The sequence below is a fragment of the Pelecanus crispus genome, chromosome 2 (genome assembly GCF_030463565.1).
Source record: "Pelecanus crispus isolate bPelCri1 chromosome 2, bPelCri1.pri, whole genome shotgun sequence".
Taxonomy (NCBI): domain Eukaryota; kingdom Metazoa; phylum Chordata; class Aves; order Pelecaniformes; family Pelecanidae; genus Pelecanus; species Pelecanus crispus.
The window spans coordinates 117,504,324-117,525,842 of NC_134644.1; the positions used below are offsets into that span (position 1 = coordinate 117,504,324).

At 44.7% G+C, this 21,519-nt stretch overlaps 1 protein-coding gene across 1 annotated transcript in view; it reads left to right on the forward strand.

The window, feature by feature from the left end:
• The window catches only part of APCDD1 (APC down-regulated 1), a 28,328-nt gene extending 15,268 nt beyond the window's left edge, over nt 1-13,060 (forward strand). The window contains exons 4-5 of the mRNA XM_075706067.1: nt 10,256-10,577; nt 12,609-13,060. Of these exons, the coding sequence (XP_075562182.1) occupies nt 10,256-10,577; nt 12,609-13,060 (774 nt within the window). The remainder of the gene's footprint in view (nt 1-10,255; nt 10,578-12,608) is intronic.
• Nucleotides 13,061-21,519: the final 8,459 nt, after the last annotated feature.

A 21,519-nucleotide genomic window follows, 5' to 3' on the forward strand; every position in this document is an offset into this window, starting at 1 on the left:
AGTTTATGAAGGGATTCAAGCTATTGCACATGCAACTTATTTAGCCAGCATGAGAGAGCACATGGGTGGAAAGGGCAGGACGGGGGAACTGCTTGGCCATCATCGCATGTATTATATAAAATATTCCTGATCAGGACAGCACCAAGGAGTCTGACTGATTGGTCATAAAATCACACCTCATTTACGAATGTGTACAGGGACTTGTACTGTGAAGGAAGGCTTGAATGCAGTATTTGTTTGCTATGCAAAAGGACCGAAGATGTCTTCAGAGATATCTGCTCTAAAACTACAGGAAATGTGTACAACAGGAATACTGGGACACTTATTTTGCATCTAATTGCCTCAGCAATCGTGCTTTGTAAACAAAGAACTTGTGCTATTTCATTGTCTGACAGAGTAACGGGAAAGATCAGAGCAGGGCTGTGATGACCAGTCGTTCCAGTTAGACCATTATTTAGGAATAAGGCTGGAGTGGCCTGGAACATCACAAGAAGCCTAAAATGTGCTAGGATAACCTTCCTTCCGCTTTTGGCATGCTCAAACATTTGCTGGCCACACACTTTCAGTAAACACAATTCCAATGGATTGATTCTCTATTGCAAGTTTATTCGCTGCTGGGAGCTGACTTCCGGCAGCACGTGGCATTTACAGCTAATACAGATTCAACATATGGAGACTAGTGCTTGGGCTTTCCTTTAGCCACGCAGTGAAAGAACGAAGTGTGCAAAGTTTTTTGTGCTTTTTAAAATTTGAGTCTTCATCTCTTTGAAACTCAGTGACTTCACCCATCGGGGAATGCTATATACTTGAGGAGCTCCCAGGGAAACATGAGCATAAGTTAATAAATAGATGCTGAACATGTGAAGCACCTCAGAGAAATATGCAAAACATTATCTCAACCAAAAAGTGTAATTTTGGGGGACAAAACTCCTTTGTTTGCCAGAGTAGTGCCACTAGACTTCTAGATTAAGCCAACATGTGAAGGGTTTCTTTTGTTCATTATTACTTGCAAAAAGACTCTTGGTTAGGGAAATTATGAGAGGAGTGAAAAAAGGACATTCAGAAGACTGTTCAAATAGGTTAATTCCAGGTTTACGGACAGTAACAGTGCGTGTGATGCACTGCAGAGATAAGAAGAAGCAAACAGCTTCTATCTGAGGCTGGCTCTTGCCACGCTCAGCAGCGCTGGTGGCTGTGGCCTCGCAGAAGAGTGCTCCTTTGAAGGTGCCACTCTGCACTTACTGCCTACACCAGCATTAGTGCTAGGCAAGGGCTGAAGCAAAAGGTTGCTTTTCATTCTCTGTGTGAACCTTCAAAAGCTAAGCATTGCTTTTAAAACCCTATTCATCTTTGTTAACTATCACTGTCCGTTCTGCAGCTGCAGTAAAAGCCTGCCCCAACGCAAATACGGTACCACGGATCAAAATTAACTATTTAGCCTAGCAAAATAAAACACGGACCTTTAGATCAACTCAACATATGTGTCTAAACTACTGACACCTTCCTTGTTGTTGGCATCTAACCACAATTGCTCCATCTTTTGTAAGGGGAGGGAGGACTTGCTAGTAATACTGCTACACGGTTCAGAGGACTATATAGGTTGCTTTCTAAAGGCGTAATAAACACATAAGACAGCTTTATTTTGGAATGATCTGTTCCTCAAGATGGACATTCAAGCCGTCCCTTTGGGTTTTCCAGGAATTTTTTTGTTGATACTTTCCAAAATATTCATGTCACCATGAATTAGTACCATTTTAATGGGATAGATGACGTGCATCTGAGAAAAAGGCCAGTTTTCTCTTTGTTATTGTCTTTTGCCCAGGCTAAAGTAGTTTATATCAGAAAAGAACAACCAGAAGACTTCTGCATTTCAAGCCAGTTGTGTTTATTTCAGTTTTATGCAGGGTTGTGCAACAGAATCAACATCATAGATCAGGCAGTTGTGTAATGGTAGTGCCTTTGGATTCCTTCACTATCTTTCCCTTCATGGGAGCAGTTAATAAAAACCATTCCTCAATATCTTAAAATATATGGTACGCATTTGTAGATAAATCTGAACCTATCTCCACTCTCGTTCCTGCTTGCAGCTCCTCTGTTCCTCACCAAAAGAAATCACAAACTGACAACCCTGCAAAGGAGTTACCACTCTCTCCAGCATTTCACTTGCTTCAAGATTTTTAATTAAAGTTTTAAATCTTTGTTATTCTTCATTCCCTTTGGCAGGCTGAATTATAACTGTGTCAACCATGCTTGTCAACTCCCCAGAGCCAGCCTAATGCACATTAGCCAACTCGGCTTTATATGAGGTCATAGAAAGCCTGCAAATTATCACTTTTGTGGTGGAAAGAGATTGTAGCCGTTTGTTAAAGCGTTGTCTTGGTCTGCAGTTACCTAGAGCGGTGGAGGAGCAGAGCTTGATACTATCCTGAGCAATTCATAAAAGTGTCCTTTCTGTGGACTCAGCTCCTTGGCAATGCGAGGCAAAGCCTTCCAACTTTTTTTGTTGAGTTGGAAGCATTTCTTTGAATTGACGTTCTCCTAAGGGTTCCATTTGTACTAGTCCTGGGCGCACTCAGTTACTAACACTAAAACCTGGCACCTGGTTTTCTGGGGTGGTGAGGTTTAAATCATCCTGACCAGGCATGCCTTGTTCCAGTCCCATCTAGCCCTGCCCGTGACACATGGTCGCCAGGTGGGTGTGAGAGATCATTGCTAAGCGCGTCTTTTCTGTCCCCTCTTCTTCAGTACTTTCCCTGATGGTAATATGTGCATTCACATGGCAGGGGCTTCCTACCCCAGCTTTTGGGACTGTCGGACCCTGCAAGATCCCAGGCCACCGGTTAGGTCTGTACTGCACGCACAGTTCTGGCCTGAGCCTGCTCTCGAGGAAGCCTGGCACCAAGTCCCTCACTCACAACTCCCCGCAACGAGGCTGTGCTGGGTGCTAGCCCTTGCTATTGCAATACCATCCGGATGCACCCTGCCTCCTTTTCCAGCCATGAACGAGACCTGCTTCTTGACACGCACAGGTAACCAGTGCAAATGAGGGCTGGCCAAAAGTGGGTTTATATCAGCTGAGATCCTGGCTCTTCCAAACAAGCTCCCCACGCTACAGCCACCTGGGGCGCTCAGACAGCAGCAGAAGAGTGTTGTAGAAATATTACTAATGTCAGTACATGACTTGATAAGGCAGGATATTGCTACAGAAATTTGAAATAAGTGACTTCACCGGCATGGGGTTATTGTGACTGAGCAGGGCGGTGGTTGCAGCAGCCCTTGAGAGACCAGGCCCAGCTGGCAAACGGTGTGGGGGACAGGGAGGGAGGGGTGTACTTAGAGTAGCCACACTGAATATCTGGGTTTGAATAAAAGGTGAAAGTTGAAAGGCCTGAGCCCCAAAGGAGGCCTTACAGAAAGAAGCCACTGCTCTGCCAAGGGCTTGGGGTTGGGTTTTGGTTTGACACCAGCATTGCTGGGGGGAAGAGGAGCGCGAGGAGGAGTCCAGAGGTGGCACAGACGATTGCCAAGAGCGTGTGCTTTTCCATCTCGCTGAGGCAGAGCTGATACTTTAATCTCTTATCCAAGTTAAAGTATAGGAAGCATGCGTCCACTGTGCAGTGGCTCCAGATAAAAAGAGAAGGAAAGATGATTTCTCAAATTACTTTGGGAAACTGCTGTGTAATTTCATGCAAGTTTAAAGACCTTGCAGGTGTAAAACAAACTAATCGGGTTCACAGCTTCTCAGAATTGTCCGCTGAATTGTCAGAATAGCCCGGGTCAGCTCTGAAGAGCAGCAGTCCCACGTCTGCACCAACACCAGGCCTCCTATAACAGGAGTTGCCATATTTTTGGATGGTTTAGGAGCTTACTACACATCGCTAACTTCTATGCTTTGTTCTTCTTTATGTGTCTGGTCTGGTAGAATACCAACTATTTGCTACTATAAAAGATGGCAGAGAGACCCTGTTAGAAAATAATCAAAATTCTCCATTAAAGATATCAAAAAAATCCCCTAAAAATGCTTTTCTCATTTTTTGAAGAGAAACATTTGCTTTTCAGAGAAAAATTGAATACCAGAAAACAAAATTTTGCTTTGTATCTCTCTTCCTCCAGACTGTGTATACTCAGTGAGATATTTTTCCATGTCCTTTTTAAAATAAGAATCTAATGAAAAATTATCACATTAATTTTTCAGTCTGTTCTGCTAAGAATGCACTGCATCTCTCAGACTCTAAGCAGTCTGAGCAATAAATCTTCCCTTAAAAACCAGTAAGTTATAGTTGAGATAATGTTAATTTTCCATTATGTAAATAGCCAAATATCAGACTAGTCATCTACTGTAATTCTACAAGAGAAGGGCTGAGTTAGAATTTGGCAATTCAGACAGTGGTTTAAAATTTTTTGATTGAGATACAGACACATTTTCAGGATATAAAGAACAAACAGATATGGGAGAGAGCAAATAGGTTTGAACAAGGTGTTTAGTTCCCTAAATACAATTTACAGTATACCCTGCAGGCCCTCTCCTTGATATTAAGCATTGATTTCAGCTTCTGCTGGAACCATAAGGAAATGGTAGATTGTCTGTACATTTTGCAAAGAGTTTGGTCCATAGATGTGTTATTCTGTAACAAGAGCATTGAAATGCAAAGGTATTCACAGAAAACTAGAACACCTTCCAAAAAGAGCCTTCTATGTGTTATTCAAAGCTCATTTCGCCATTGCTCGGAGAGCATCCCAGTTGCGTGACAGTTTTTTGGCCTGGGCCATAAAAAACACTATGAATTGATTAGAGGCAAATTAGTCCTAGGCAGCCATAGAATCCCATAGAACTTAAGAGAAAATTAAACTATGCTGAGAGGGTTTATGTTTCTGACTATCCACAGCAATTGGGAAAAAGATCAAGGAACCTCATCCTTGTTTGCTTTTTTTATTAGAAACCTCCCTGCTTGGCTTCGAGAGCTCTCTGGCCCTGTTACCACTTCAGCTGAGGCAGCAGGAGGGAGGGATAAGGAAAAATGCTGGTGGAAATTTTCAGATCACAAACTATTTTCTCCCCGACTACAAGAACTGAGTTTCCAGCCAGAGATTCAGGCTTATTTCAGCCCACATGGCCTCATGGATTAATTCCGAAATTGGCTTTAAAGAAACACCCAGGAGGGCGAGGAGATGGGGCACCATCGATTTGGCATTGCAGAGCTGCAAGGAGGCACCCTTCATGGGAAGGGATCTTCCGGTCATTGGGCAGCAGCCATTTCAGGGGCTGGTCCTTCTAGCAAGACCCCACTCTTAAAAATATTGCATTGTACACCTAGGATAATCAAAACATAGAACAGATGTTCATCCTGTCCACTGCTCATTTTATTGCTTTTTAGTTTATGTCATGCCCAAATGAGCTTTTTATTAGAGAGTACTTAATCGTGTTTGGACTCAAATGTCCTCTGCCTCTGTTCCCTATTTTCTTTGAACATCTGTTTCTAGAAAATAATCTTTCCCTGAGACACATGGAAAGGGAGTGATTTGCAAGGCCTTAGCTAGTGTAATTAAGATCCAAGAGCAGCCGACCTGAAAAAGCAACAGTGAAAAATACAGACAATTTTTAAACATAAATTACTCCATAATTAAGTCCAATTGCCTCATAACAAAACTAGATCATTCTCTCATCCATTACTTGGACAAAAATTGTACTGAGGGAGTTTACATGTGGCATATCATTCCACTAAGCAGTTCATACATCTGTGAAAGATAGTATCACAGCAGAAAAAAAAACCTTTTAAGTAGGCTTAGATTCAAGCGCTGGTCTCAGGGAAACAATGCATTCAGGGTATGTCTGTATGAGGTACCTGAACCAGCCTGTGAAAGGGATACTTCTGCTTCCCTCCTCACTGCTCCAACCTGGCCCTGTCCCACTCCCTGTTTGTTGCAAAAAGTGCCCATTCCCCTCAGCCCCCTCATCCGGGAACATCATCAGTAATTAGAAGGCAGGCAGGCTGGACATTGCTTAGCACTGCAACTGGCCAGACCTTCAGAGCTGCTGCAAAGCCTTTGGAATTAGAAGGGCTGCGCAGAGTTACAGCAGTTCAAGATAGGACCAGAGAGGTGAAAGAGCCAGATGAGCTACAGACAAGTGTTTATACTGCTAAACTTCACTTTGATTTCTGTGAGTTAACTTGGACCTTCCTTGAGTTTGCGCAAGGAGTCACCTCCTCTCACAGTGTAATGGCAGCCAGCGTAGTTGCACTGCAGGAGTTTTATGTTTTGGGAAGTAACTCCTCCTTGTGCCTCGAGACATGAACCCACCCCTGATAAGGAGAAAGGGGCTGCTTGTAGTTATGAATTTTTTTCCACTATGGAGCTCTATGGACCTTCTTCTGCCCACTCTGCTGCTGGCCACAGCCAAGGCACTAAGCAGCCACAGGTGTGACCAGTTTGCACCTTCTACACTCCCAGTATGATCGAGAAGACATCAAACAATGATAATACTCCCTGCCCAGCATCAGAGCCTTGACTCATGATACCCATGGTTTTTAATGTTGTAGAGGAGAGAAGAAACCTAAAATCACTGCTATAAAAATGGCAAAAAGAACATTTATGCTTGATAGTCCTTCCTGGTCAAAAGAAGTAAAAAAAAAAAAAAAAAAGTTGCTGCAAATAGGACTGATTCCAGATCTCCTTCTTGTCCATTCACTAGACCTGAGAAACAACAGAGGAATCCCACAAACAGCCCAGGGTGACCAACAAGGCAACAGGCTGGGGTTCTGTTTGGTTTTCCTCAGATTTTGAACAAGGGCAACAGAAACCACTGGTTCCCAGGTTAAATTGCCTTGGCTCAGAAACTGATTGTGGAGGACAGGCTCCTGAGAGGGAAATGTGAATATAAACCAAACCACCCTGGCTGGCCCATGCTGCTTTGCCAGGATCTCCTCTGGGAGATCTTAAGAGCTTTCAACTTCAATGGAAAAGGGACTGTAGCAGAAATTGTCTCCTACTATTGACCAATTCAGCTTATATAAGCTATGTTTAGTTTTGTAACATTGTCTTTTCCTCGCTTTCTTGTGTCACGTTATGCGAGTGAGGCAATCACAGCAATAAAGTTACTGTCATCAGTGCAGTTTATTAGCCCTTAAAGTGTTAGTGACGCCAGTCTGCCCCATGGCGGGACAGCCGCGCTGGAGAAACGAGCGCTTGATAGACACCAGCATCTTCCACAGAGCAACCCCCCGGCCTGGATCACTGCAGGTGTCCGTGCAAGGCAGCGGCAGCATCTTTTGGATGTTGGTCTCCAGGAAGACAAAGTGTTATTTCTATTACACTTCCAAAATATGTGTTTCTTTGGTGCTTTGCTTGGCAGTGAATGGAATCGCACGCCTCATCTGACAGTCTTCTTGCAGCACCAGCAGCACTGCCGGGGACGGGGCGGATGCTCAGCTTCTGGCATCCCCGTTGACGGCTGGAACTCAAGGGAAACAGGGCGGCTCTGCCGCTGCCCAAGATGTGCCAAGGCAGTCTCCGCCTTTCCCCAGCACCAACTTGTTTCCTACCCATTTATAAGTCATCTGCCCCCCAGCAATCCTGAGCCGCAAACCACCCAGTAAACCAGACCGCTTTCCGGAGAAAATGACTGATGCCCTCTGAAGAGAGCTAGGGATTCAACAGACCGGTTTTGTAAGTCCCGAACAAGCTTGCAGATGAAACCTGGTGAGATTTTATTACAGGCAAGAGGAAGGTGGACACTGGCCTTCTGTCAGATTGTGTTTGAAGGTTTGTTCCAGGAATAGAGCAACATGCATATTTTGTAATAATTATTATTATTTTATTTTTAATCATAACCAGGTCCCTGAAATTTCTGTCTGCTTTCTGACAGCTCAGCGTCTTTATTTAGCCTCCTACCAGTCCTGTCCCAAACGGAAGAGCTGTAATTGTCTGTGTTTCTATGAAATGAGGTTAAGTCACACAGGAAGGTCACACAAGAAATCTAGAGCAAAATAGGAAACATAACTGGATCTTGGTTCCTGTCTTGACCATCAGAAAACCCAAACTGAAACTTGTAATTTCCGAAAATGGCTCAGTTTCACTGTCCTTATGTGTTGTCTGTGCTTCCAGTGTTCAGAAGAACCAGATGTTTTTGCACCAGCCTCTGCTGTCAGTTGCTGCGGCACAAATCTGTGCTAGCTTCACCAGTTGCAGTTAAATTACCCAGTTAAATGTTCTTTGTATTTTCACTAAGATACTAATGGCCCTTGCACCTGCTTGCAGAATTTAGCTGAAAAATGTATCTTAGAATTAATTAACAAGCTCCACAGTGGGAAAGAACTGCATCCACTTTAATAGCATGCTGACACATTGTTCCCAGAAGCCATGTGTTTTGGGGTGGAAAGACTTTTTGGAGGTCTCCAAGTCCAAACTCCTTCCTCCTCAGAGCAGGGCTGTTGGCCAGCACTGGTTCAGATCAACCCGAGTTACATCATGTACAGTTATTTTGCACATAGGCCATTATTCTACATCCCAGGGATGTAGACTAGCAGAATTTTCATTGATTTCACAGACTTTTGGTGTCTATCTGGTCTGGGGTGGGGGCAAATATAAACCCTGTTTAATATGTGTAAAAGAGGTATATTGCAGGAGTAGTGTGTTGAGTCTTTGAAGCTACCTACAGTGATATTATTGGAGAAACTCAGAGCACTAATGAAGGTTGTGTAAAAGTCACCCCTAAAGTGTGCTGTGAGCTGAAGGCAGTGAGCAGAGAAATGCTGACTCCATAGCAATTCATGTAGACTTTAAAGTACAAGCGATGAATATGAGCATTTACATTACAGAGGGAGCTCAGAGAGATCTCAGAAAAGAGGGCTGGAAAGGGGTGCAAAGCAAAAGTATTCATATAAATCTTGATGGCTGCGTGGGGAGCTTCAACTCTTAACTTGATGCACTCTGAATTGCACCTCAGGAAAACAGCTTGCAGCTTGAACAAGGTGGATGTGAATAACCCACCCAGTGCATCCCCCTCTCTCCAGGAAGGATCAAGCCTCCTTGAAAGGTGAAGGGACGAGCCGTCTGTGTGGTCCTAGCCTGCTTACAGCTCAGATCGCAGCCCCTCCACACGTCACCAGCCGACTAGAGATCCCGAGATGTAAACAAACAGCGCATCGCCAACCCAAAACAGGCACCAGTAAAACAGAAAACACTGCTTTTATCTTGCAGGGTGGCATTTATTCTTCTTGATCTTTTTCAAAAATGAAGCGAGCTAAAAAATTAGTTTCATAAACCTTTATTGGTCCATAAATTTTACTTCAAGGTTTAGCAGAGCAGAGACAAATGCTAATGCTGCCGTCTCTCTTGCCATTGAAAAAGTGCAAAATACAGTTTGAAAAGAGAAGAGCTAGGCCAAACTCTTTCGCCAACAAGAGAAGACCTTGCAGAGGCAGAAACAGCCTTAGGAACAACGCACAGGTCTCTGTAGTTTCAGTTTCTGCTGTCAGGAGGTGGAAGCCTCAGTGTGAAATTCTCTCCCCTCCTGCCACAGACTCGGAGCCCACACACCCCTCGTAAGACACCCCCGGTGCCCACGGATGGGGCTGGGGGTACCTGACTGCTTGGGGCTGGTGCTTGGCTCACGGCGATGAGCCGCCGTGGAGCCCGGCAGGCACCACGGACCCCGCTGACCGTGTCTGGCGGCAGCCGGCTGTATCGTACGTTTCACAAGCTTGCGTTAAGGCTCAGAAAAGCTGAAAAAGTTTAAAATAGCTGGTTACTGTTCTCCCAGGCTGCTACCCAACTGAAAAATGTGCTTAGGACACCTGTGTCCATCTACGGTACCGAAAGTTAACAACTAAAAGGAAGACATGCAAAATAAGAGGTCAGCAAATGTACTCGTTTCTAACAGAAGGGTTGCCAAGTCCCTACCATAGTAAATTACCACCTGCCAGCTTCTTGTATGATTTGAAGGATAAAGTCAGCCTTTTCTAGATCCAATAAAAAGCTGAACTAGAATGTTCATTTCAGAGAAATGCAGATGAGGGAATTAATCTCCTAACTCTGCTCCTTCCATGCAGTCTTACACATACAAAACCAAAATGCTGCCATGTTTCAGGTGCTTCAAAGGGTGAGAATCTGCAGGAGAATATTAAAAAGATAAGAAATAACAATGTATTCCTTAAAATGTTGAGCTGGTGTCACTTCAACATGAAATGGACGGCCCGATTCATTGCCCTCTATTGCAGATAATGCCTCACGAGGGTTTCTCTCTGCTTCATTTCAGAACCACGACCGCACGTGCATCGCGTGCCGAATCATCTACCGGTCGGACGAGCATCATCCTCCCATCTTACCCCCCAAGGCAGATCTGACTATAGGGCTGCACGGAGAGTGGGTGAGCCAGCGCTGCGAGGTGCGACCGGAGGTCCTCTTCCTCACTCGGCACTTCATCTTCCATGACAACAACAACACCTGGGAAGGTCACTACTACCACTACTCAGACCCCATCTGCAAGCACCCCACCTTCACCATCTATGCCAAGGGACGCTACAGCCGCGGAGTGCACTCATCCAAAGTGATGGGCGGCACGGAGTTTGTGTTCAAAGGTAGAGTGGCTCGCGACACTGGGGGTGGAGGCGGTCGTGTAGTTACGGACCAGAGCAGAGTTCGCTCATAACGATTTGGTTGCTGATGATTTCGTTCTGTCATTTTCAGGAGTTAGTCATTTCTTGGGAAGTTCTCAGGCGCTGTATGAATGCCCAGCCAAACTATACAGCTGCACAGTATTTCGCACCACTGAAATCAATGCTCATTTGAGGCAGAGATCTTTACGTACAGCACCAGGAAATAAGATTTCGCATCACTAAGTCTTGGAATCCAGTGGCCAGACTTCAAACATCTAAGCAAAGTGTCTGAGATTAGATCTGTGTCCTAAGGCTCCTTCAGTAGAGAGAAAAAAGCACCTGCAGAAGGCATTTCAGGTCGTATGTAGTATAAATCATTTTCTGGTGAAGACAGATACAGCAGCAGCATGTGTCTTTTCATCAGCTTCCAAGGGGCCCTAGAGCAAGTAAGGATGTCCCTAAAGACAGCTCTGATTAATCCCGCCACAGTGACGACTAGATGGATCTAACCAAAACCCCTCGAGTACTTTGGGAAGCAGCACTCAGTGGTGACGCCACCCGGGTCCCTGCGGCTGAGAAGCCGTCCTGCGCAAACAGCCCCACAGCACCCTGCCTAGAAGGAGCTCAGTGGCTTTAACCACTCACACAAGCTAGTATCTCCAAAACACGACGTCCTGCTATGGTGCCAGCCCCAGCAGAGCCTCTGGAAGCCCCAAGCACTCTGTGGGCTCTTCTCCTAAATAAGGAGTTACCATGTGAGAAACATACAGCTTCTTGCATGGCTCCAATTTAGGAAAGCATCTAACTATAAGAAATGATTTACTAATCTGTGATTTTCATAGGGGGCGGGAGATACCCTTGCCTGTCAGAGCTTTTGCTCTTTACAGCTGCGTGCAGCATGTCCCAGCTCAGCTCCTGGGGTAAAATCCAGTTTTTGGCCAAATTTCTGGTTTATTGTATGCCAACTTACCTCACTACAAGGTCACTAATTTGGTTTTGGTAAAACCTTTAGGTTCACTTTCTATAGGTGACCTTTTACACCAACTAGGACAACTAAGGTGAACTGTAGAGCCATTGAGTCGAATATCTGTTTATAAAACCTCAGAATAAAACTCCCAACAGATCTTACTATAAAAAGACATATACGCTGTTAATGACCTGCAGGAGAATTTGGGATTTCAGTGTGTTGGGAGGCATGAGGGCTGGTTATTTGCTTCTGTTTTGGTCAGCATTGATCCATTCAGACCCCCTTTTCTTGCTGTACAGTGTCAAACGCACACCAGGAATAACCTGTATTCAGCTTCCATAGGCTCATTCAATTTGGCTTTTCCCAACTTTAAACTTGGCTGAAAGCTAAAACTTTATGTGCCTTAAGCTCCTTTGAAATACAGGCAACTTGGAACCGCAGAAGCTGCAGCACTTCTACATTTGATACTGCAAGCTGCAGCCACTGTTTAGATACGAGAAAAAGCATCTATCTGTAGTTCAGCAATACTTTGTAATTCATGCAAAAAAGGACAGGTAATATAGGAAGATAATGCAGCTGTGGTACTTTCCAAGATTTCCAATTGGAACTAATTATTTCATTAGCTTTACAGGGTAACCTGTTAGAAAATAGACCAAAAATACATTATAAACAGCCCTACTTATGGATTAAAACATGAGTAAAGTTTTATTGTTTCCTCTTTTAGCTATCTCCTAATATAACCAACCAGGCTTTATCTGTAAAGGATTGTCTGAAATTTATGAACAGCTCTGCTTAATCTCTGACCAAGATATGTTGGCCATCATGTTTTCTTCAACTGAGTGTGGGTGTGCGTGTGTGCTGTGCAAGAAGTAATTACATCAAAGATGTAAAATGGTGCGAATAGATTCGCTGGCCACAGCTGCAATATAAAAAATTGATTTCAGAATGAACACAATTCGGATTTCACAGGTATACCCCAATCTGCACATAGTCTTTGCTTTTGTTTTCGTCCCTCTGCTGATAGCTCCTCTCTTCCTCTCTCACAGTGAATCACATGAAGGTCACTCCCATGGATATATCCACAGCCTCTCTGCTCAACGTCTTCAACGGGAACGAGTGCGGAGCACAGGGGTCCTGGCAAGTTGGGGTTCAGCAAGACGTCACCCACACGAACGGCTGCATCGCGCTCGGCATCCGCCTACCTCACACTGAGTACGAAATCTTCAAAATGGAGCAGGATGCCCGGGGCAGGTACTTGCTGTACAACGGCCAGAGACCGAGCGATGGGTCCAGCCCCGACCGACCAGAGAAGAGGGCCACTTCCTACCAGATGCCTTTAATTCAGTGCGCTTCATCAGTACCCAGATCTGAAGAGTCACCAGAGGAGAATAAAATAAGGCTGTATAGCAGCAGGGCTCCGGAAAAACATCCCAGTGCCCCAGCTTTTGCTTTGGTGGTGTTTATTTGTACTGTGTCATATTGGGACATTCTCAGCTAGAAGTGAAAAAAACTTATTTTTCATGACTACAAAGCCAGGATTCCACCAGACTGGGGGTTGTTTTTCTTCTGAAAGAAAGGGACATTTATTTTCTTGATGCACTTGAATGCCTGAGAACTGTTGTTCTTTTCCTTACTTCCCCCCTCCTCCTCGAATCCCGAACGGCACTCGTTTGATGTTTGTGCTTTGAACTTCGTCCAGTCTGATCCCTGGCCTGACATGACTGCACAAAAGTAATTGCACTTTAGGACTGCAGACTTTTGGGGGGAGGGAGGGGGTCTCCTTTCTTTTTTTTTTTTTTTTTTTAAACTGCTGGGGTGAACATTACGATCCTGCTTCAGTCGTCTCTGCCATCTTACCATTGTGGTACTCTTCTCCCCAACGCTGGGTTTCTCATCAGAATTTATCTCTGGGGAAGGGCTTGGTGTCGTGCCAGTACTGTAATAGCGGCTTCCCCCTCCGATTTCACCGCTCTGATGTAGATATGTATATAAGGAGGAAATCCACAAAGATTTATCTTATCATTATCTCACAGCACCTAACACAAAAAGAAATAGCAAATCAAGAGCCCTCCATTCAGATAGTGCTAAATGGTTGATACCTCTAATTAAAAATATATTCCAAGTAATTTAAGCTATTTTTACAATCATTAAGTTGTAAAAATAACCAGTGGTTTAATATTTTCTCGTTAAATTTCCTTAGCTGTATAACTGCTTCTAGGCCTCCCTTTGTATCTAGCAAATAGTTACAACCCAGCCCCCTTAAAGCTAGACAGAAGGAGCATTCTTCTGTCGGATGCACGCAGTACAGGTAAGTTGCCGATACAAGGCTGCAGGGACTCCTTCCATATGCCTTACATACTCCGCGTGCAATATTCGTGCCTTGGATTTTGCGTCAGCCAGGTGGACAAAGTGAAGAAGCAAGTGGGGTCTAACATGTTCTGCAACCCTATTTCGCAGGGTATTTTTAGTGATGTGGTCTTATGTAGGAACAAGTAAAGGGTTTCAGCAGCAAGCACACCGTGGCCCCTAGTAGAGCAAGAAAGCAGGCAGAAACAGACCCGCATCCATCTGAGAGACTGGGCCAGTCCTTCCACAGGGAGGAGCAAGAGCTGCACAAATGCAGCTGCCCCCTCCCTTTTCTCCTTGCTGGACTGTCCCAACACATACCATGGTTTCACCGAGCTTAAATTTGCATTGGTTTAGGGAGACACTGTTGGGAAGGTGGATAGGCACGGCCCCTCAGAGCATTCTTCAACAAGAGCCTGCCCTGGAAACCCTCAGGTTTCCCCCAGCAGCAAATACATCCTTGCGTGCACTGATGCAAATCAGAGCAGACTCTGGAGGCAGCAGGGGAGATATTTAAGGCCAGCAAGGAGGTACAAGTTCATAGATGAGCCACGCTCCCCTGCTTTAATGGGCAGCGAGCTGAGGGCACAGCTTAACCTTGTGGCATTTGGGCTGTGGCTTTTACTGATATACACACGTGTTTTGGCTTGCAGGAGGAGCAGGAACCTGTGTAAGAAACGTAAGGAGGAAGGTCATAACCTTTCTTCATCAGTATCAGCAGCTTCTAGCTGCCCAGTCCAGTACTACGAGAGAAAAAAGCCTTTAATATGTTATTTTCAGCATCATAAGAAAAGTATGTCTTGAACGAGGGTCTTTCAGCTTTACGTAGGTGAGTCTCTATACTGTCTGCTATAGCAAAAGCATTCTTTAAAGCATAGTGACAGTAGGGACCTTGCTAGCAAAACCAGTAGGAGAAAAGCCATTTGAGTAGCAAATGGCTATGTTCAGGCTCCCTACTTCCTCAAAGTCCATGCCTTTTTGACAATTTTTCCAAGCTGGTATCAGCCTTGGACATGAATTTCCTCAGGTTCACCTAGCTTTGAGACAGCAGGAGGAAGGGGAGAAGGAACAGTAGCATAGACTCGCTGCCAGGTCAGATCACATCTTTCACATTTTTTTCCTCAGACAGATGAAGAATCACAGAAAACTCATTACGAGTCAGGAACAGAGCTCAGGATGGCTCAGTAGTCACCACAGAAAGTGTTCACCCGTCCATCTGATACCAGATCCTCCTTCAGCCTGCTGCAAGGAGCTGAAAGCCAATTCCCCATGATGAATCGAGCCCTGTGAACAACAGCTGCTCTGATCAGCATTCCTTGATGGTTTTCCGCTCCACACAGTCAAACCTACTTGAAGAGTCAGTTCTGGATCAGTTGCTGGTAGGGAAGCACCAGGAGCACAGCTTTAACTAGAGGGTCAAGGAGACATGATGCCTCTGAAAGAGAAACTAGGAACCAGGAAGGAGTTTGATTTTCTCTAGCTAGACTTCAGTTTTTTATTCAGCAAATTTACACCAGCATATCTCCAACTGAGTTACTGAGCTATTACAAGATAATAAACAAGTCCTTTCAAATACTAGCTTTGTTTCCGACTTCCGTTCGAGACACATTGGCATGAGTGAATTCATGTTAGTCTTCATGAGGATGGCTATGGCATGACGCTCCTCAGATCACGAGACAAGCTTCTTCCACCACCATTGACCATTTCCACATTAGGTGGTGTCATCTCTGGAAAAAATACCAACGGCTAGGAGCTGTCAGACCCTGTTCCTTCCCTACGCAAGGGCCACACACAACTCGCTCCCAGCTGAAACCTGCACGTGCTTGTGATGCAGGATTGAAGCCGAGAGCAAAGGAACTGCTCCACAGCACCATGTTCTATACTCATCAGGGCAATGATCTACAGTTTATTAGCGCTTCATGGCTCCTCTGTAAATTGCTTAATGTCAGAAATATTACAGAAGTTTCAAGAGAAAGACCTGTCTAGTCCTTACCTCTTTGAATCGCAGACTTGCAAAGATCTAGGTTTTCCAAGGCTTACCGTTACACTAAATGCAAACGTGACACAATGTACAAATTGTACAAGAACTGCATTTTTCTTCCTGTCACCTAGAGATAGTTATAAAGGAAGCACTTGAAAAAGGCCTTCATCATGCATTGCCAGAAATCTGATTTGGAGCTCCTCTAATTTATTTTTAATGTTGACCAGAAACATAATTCTATGATCTGGGTTCTTAGCATATGCTGCACCAGCTTCCCTCCTTGTGCCTATATATTTTTTCTTTATTTTTCTATTAACCAATAGAAGCCAAGTTGGACAAAGATATAAGTAAGTCTTCAGAGTGCAGAGTTTATTTGCCAATCCGTGTTCTCTGCAAGGCTTCTCCTAGGCTACAGGCACAGAACTAGAGCTAAGCTTCCTTGATCTTTTGGTTTCATCACGCACTAACTTAACTGCTGCACAGCACCATATACATTTGTGACACAATATATTCCATTCATTTTATTGCTCCAACCTGACCTCATATGCTGGCAGCTCTGGCTGCTAAAGAAGTTAAGCCGCAAGCGGTTTAGCAGTGGAAGACGTACAAACTGAGTGATTTGTCCCATACCAAAATGCAAAAGCTTTAAAAAAAATGAAACAATGAAAGTTGGTATGTTCAATAACTGCCAATGTTGCCAGGACAGATGAACCTTTTTCCTTCAGTAATACCCTACTCAAGGAGCCACCTGACAGAAGAAATGGTAACTTGAAGAAATTCTTGGGCAAATTGCTTTAACAGGTTCTATTTAAGAAAAAGGACAAAAGGGATCAGAAAAATCAAAACAAGTGTTCTTGCCCTGTTTCTATATGGTTTACATATTGTGCCTGCTGCCCTGGGATAGAATGTCATTTTTACGAACAGAAGTCCATATTTTAAGATATAATGCCTGTCTTGTTCAAGTTGGAGCATGCTTGCTTAAAGTGCAGGATAAAAAAAAAAGAAAAAAAACCTTTTTATTTTTGTGAAGTTATAGAAGATATTTTTCTTCTCAACTATGTTCCAGATTAAACTGCCAGGGAAGTTTAAGCACTTGTTAAACTATTGATTGAAATAAAAAAGCCTAACTGAAAAATTAAGGTTTTCTTTGTCTCCTATACATGTTAGTTTTCTGTTGTTGGCTTTCTACCTATAAAAAAGGACAGATGTCTCAGAACGCAATAACCAAAAATCCCTCTGTTGAGTAACTTGTGCACAGAAAAGCTCATTTCTTACTATATACACAGAAAACATTTTTGCTTGAGAACACGTCACTTAAAACAGCTCTGATGGATACAGCTGGGATGATTTGGGTTTCACAGCACATCTTCAGGTTCTCTGAATAAAATGGGGGCTGGAAGTGCCCAGCGAGTAATGACAGCATTGGCTTGCAAGGAGAGTATGGTCAGAGCAGCTGTGTCAGGACAAAGGGTGTGGTTCAACAGAGACAAAATATTTTTCAGAAATGAGCTGTAAGCAAGCAAAACAGCATTACTGCTCTCCTATTCCATCTCACTTGCACTAGGGGCTACAACCTGGAGGGGGAACAGGGAGGGATTAGAAAGGACACTTTTCTTAATGAGGAAGAAAAATCTGAAATTAACTGAGAATGGAAAGAAAGCCACAGGATAGCAAAAGCATCTTTTCCTCAGTGCTGTGCAGTTTCACTCCTACTTCACTTGCACAAAGAAAGAGGAGGTGAAATGCAGTCAGTGAGACTTCCACCACCACCATCAAAAGCTTTGGAGCTGACCAATTTCTGAGTTTTCAGAAGTGACTCAGGAGATCCCTGAAAGACAAGCTCGATTTTCGGGAAGAATGCCCTAAATTACAAGGCACTACAAATGCAGTAGCCACAGCCTGTGAAGAAGTGGCCTCCCTTCTACACAAAGTGGTGGGTACAGATGAATTCGGGCATAAACAGATTCTATGTGGCATAATTTACTCACTCCTGACACAACAGGGAAGGCTAGGTAATGAAAGCCAGCACCGCTAATTCTGAATTTTATAGTTTCGTTAATCTTCCATAATTTTCCCTCTTACTATGAGTATTTGCCAAGATTCTTTTCCTCCTAGTGTTCTGCTCTTTAGTGCGATCACTGTTGATTTTTTTTTAATTACTATTTGCTCCCAGCAATAAATAATAGTAAGGAAACGAGGAAACAGAATTTCCACTCCCCTGCTGAATCAGGCAGAACCAAACATGGCTATGAGGACTCAAACCACGAGTACCCTCAAATAGCTCAGGAAATCGTGCCATTGGCCCAAGCAATTATTTATCGGGCACCTTCTTCCCACCCCTTCTTCTTCACAAGTCTGCTCCAGGGTACAGGACCGGTCCATGGGATGGATTCTAACTATGGCGCTACCAAGCCCCGAGGACACTAATTAATTCCTACGTGTCTTCCAGTAACGGGAACTGCACATGATCGCCGCCTCAAAGCAGGCAGACGCGATTCCCGACATCCTTTTCCCATGGGAACCACATCGGCCCTCGTCCGCTGCCTTTTCCAAGAGAGCCTACTGGAAAGTGAGAAAGCGAGCTGCGCAGGATAGGGCTGTCTTCGAGTAAAGAAACGAAAAAAGTTGGGGAAAAAGTTTACACTTGGGAGTTGCGAGGATTTAGATCTTCTAGATGAACTCTGCTGAATTCTGCAATCCCACCCGCAGAAAAAGCCCGGGATCAGACATGTACCTTCACCCGGAGGACAGATGCTTGCTAGACAGGCACATGCACTATGAGTGTCTTTAAATAAATGCCGCACTACTGGATCGCTTTTCTTTTAGCACCAGACAGCAGCCCGAAGGCCCCGAAGATACCCAAAGCAACACCCAGATATCGGCCTCACGAACTGCCCCGTAAGGCACTGCTGGGAACGACCGCGTATCTTCAAGCAAACACAATTCGGAGTTTCGTCGCCACAACCAAGAGACACCCACAAGGATGAGGTGCAAACCCCAACTCTCCAGGCAGGCCGGTGCGGCGGCGGCCCAGGGTTCGGAGCAGGGAGCGGGGGGCACGGTTCGGAGCAGGGGGCCGGGCACCAAAGCCCCCCCCTACACCCAGGGGTCTGGCCCGGGGCGGGCGGGAGCGCTGAGGGCCGGGGAGACATTGCCACCTGGCGGCTAAAATCTGCCCAGCGCCCATGCTCCTGCCAGCTTCCCCCCCAAAATCCCCACGGCAATACGGTTAGGGGAGCGGGGAGACCAAACCCCGGCAAGCTTTACGGTTCAGCAGCCTTCATCGAGAAGAACAAGCGGCAGCGGAGCTCCCCTTAAACAGGGGCAAGGCATGCTTCCCCTTGGTCTGATCACAGCAATTAATTTAGACCGCCGGAGAGGGTTAGGGTCGTAGTAACTGCGGAGCAGAGGAGCGCCAGCAAGGTAAGAGGGTGACACCATCATCCCCGCACGAAAACCAGAAAGGATCATCAGAGCCTGGGTAACTGGGCACGTTAACAGGAAACCCGTACTGGTCCTGAAGCCAGATCCTCTCTCGAGCCCCTCGTTGTAGCATACAGGAAATAAAACATACATCTTGTAAAGATATTTTACCAGTCTTCCCTGAGGATCAGACTAACGCTACCATTTCATTCCGCGTGATGCTCTCTCCTTACCAAAGGAGCGCACCACCCACGGGAGCAGTAGCAATAAAAGGAATGACAGGGAACTACGCTCAGGAGAAATCCCAAGTTACGCTTTCAAGAGTTAAGAAACACCAAAATGAAGCTTTGCCCCTGCAGCCCCTCCTGCATGCCCAGTGCCGTACCATCAGGGCCAAACTTTTTGAACCTATGCAGTATGCACTAAAGGAATCTCTTCTCCATGCTCCATAAGTGATACTGGGGAAATGAGTGCATGGTCTAAGCTGTACCAACCATTTTTCTGCAGGGTTTTAAATTAATACTAGAAGGAAAATACTATTACTAAACTGTAAGATTTGCATTGCTTCAACATATTCTCATCTAAAAACGTATATATAAATGGCAACTGGAAAACATAATGATATATACACAGCTCATATGTAAGTACTTTATTCATGGAATTACCAACATTTTTAATGAGTAGTATCACACGTTCACTAAAACTGTTCAAAGAGCTACATAAAGTCTCAAATACATTGTATGTGCTAAAAAATACTACTACATTTTGACAGACAGTCTAATTTTAAATCTGAGACTATTAGTGGCTCATTCTATTATAAGAACAAGTGCTTTAGCTTCCACAATTCCAGCTGGGACTAGGAGATAATTATCAATGTATAGCTACACAAAAGGGAGCATACAGGCCTTAGCAGCCATCAGGCATGAGACTGGGAAGGATTTCCTATAAGAATAGCTTCATTTCTTTAAATCTAAAAATGCTTTTGGATTGACAGCCGAGATCTTTGCATTTCACGAAAGCAGTAGCAAATGCTTCTGGATGTTGGAAATTCACCTTGTGTCAGCATCCTCCTGCTTAAGCCTCTTGTTTCTCTTTGAAGGTCTCAAATTAACATTTGCAGAGGCTCAGAGTGCATTTAGGAGAGGGTTTTGGATAAGACGGCTCCCATTTGGCAAGAATGAAGTGTTTCTGCACCCAGTCGCTCTGAAAATTAGCAATTTTAAAGTAGCTCAAAAATTAGGGACAATCAAATGAGGAAAATGGATTAGTAGAGGCAACTGAAGCAGTTACAAACATATGATACAATGTAAAGTCCTATAGCAACCCAGTCTGCTGTAACCACCAGTTCGCATACAGGCACCGCAGGTAGGTTTCTGTTCACAGATCAGGCGTAAATATGAATGTACACAGGCACACACCAACAGTTTTGCATAACCCTGTTATTATGCCTGCCCACAGGGGAATTAATGTTTGCGTGGCTCCCCTAACGAGCGGCGCTGCATGCACAGAGCGCCGGAGGAGTCGGGTCATAGAATCATAGAATGCTTTGGGTTGGAAGGGACCTTGGAGAGATCATCGAGCCCAACCCCCCTGCAGTAAGCAAGGGATTGAAGCTGTGAACTTGGCGTTATTAGCACCAGGTTCTAACCAACTGAGCTAACCCGGCTGGTCATGCGTTGCTCTTTCCCCACCGCGCTCTCAGAGCAGCAGCCAAGGAGATCCAGAGGCCCCTGTCCGAATGCTGCCGGCTACCTTGCTGAAAATGTTTACTTTTGATTAGCTGCCTCATTTCTGTGCCTATAGTTCCACAAATGCAACTTTTAAATAGCTCTAGAAGTGGATTTATAAAACCACAATTAGCTTACTTTTTTTAATTACTGGTCTAACAGAAGCTTCGAGGTCAGTAACACCTCCTCTGAAGAGCAGATTCCTTCTCCCACCCATTTGCAATCATTAAATCATTAGTATTTCCGAAGTGCCTGAGCAGAGTACGTTGGAGAAGCAAGGATGCATACATGCAGGGTTATACTGTCTTCCAAATTTTAGCATTTCTTACCCCATTATTTAGCATTTTCTTGCATCACCTCCTTCCTGCCCCCAGACAAATCAAGCTCCTGTCCCACCGCACACCCCTTCCGTGAGCCTACTCCGGTGACAGCTCGAGTTTTCCCCCGCCGTGCCCGCTAACCTGCTCCCGTGTAACACGC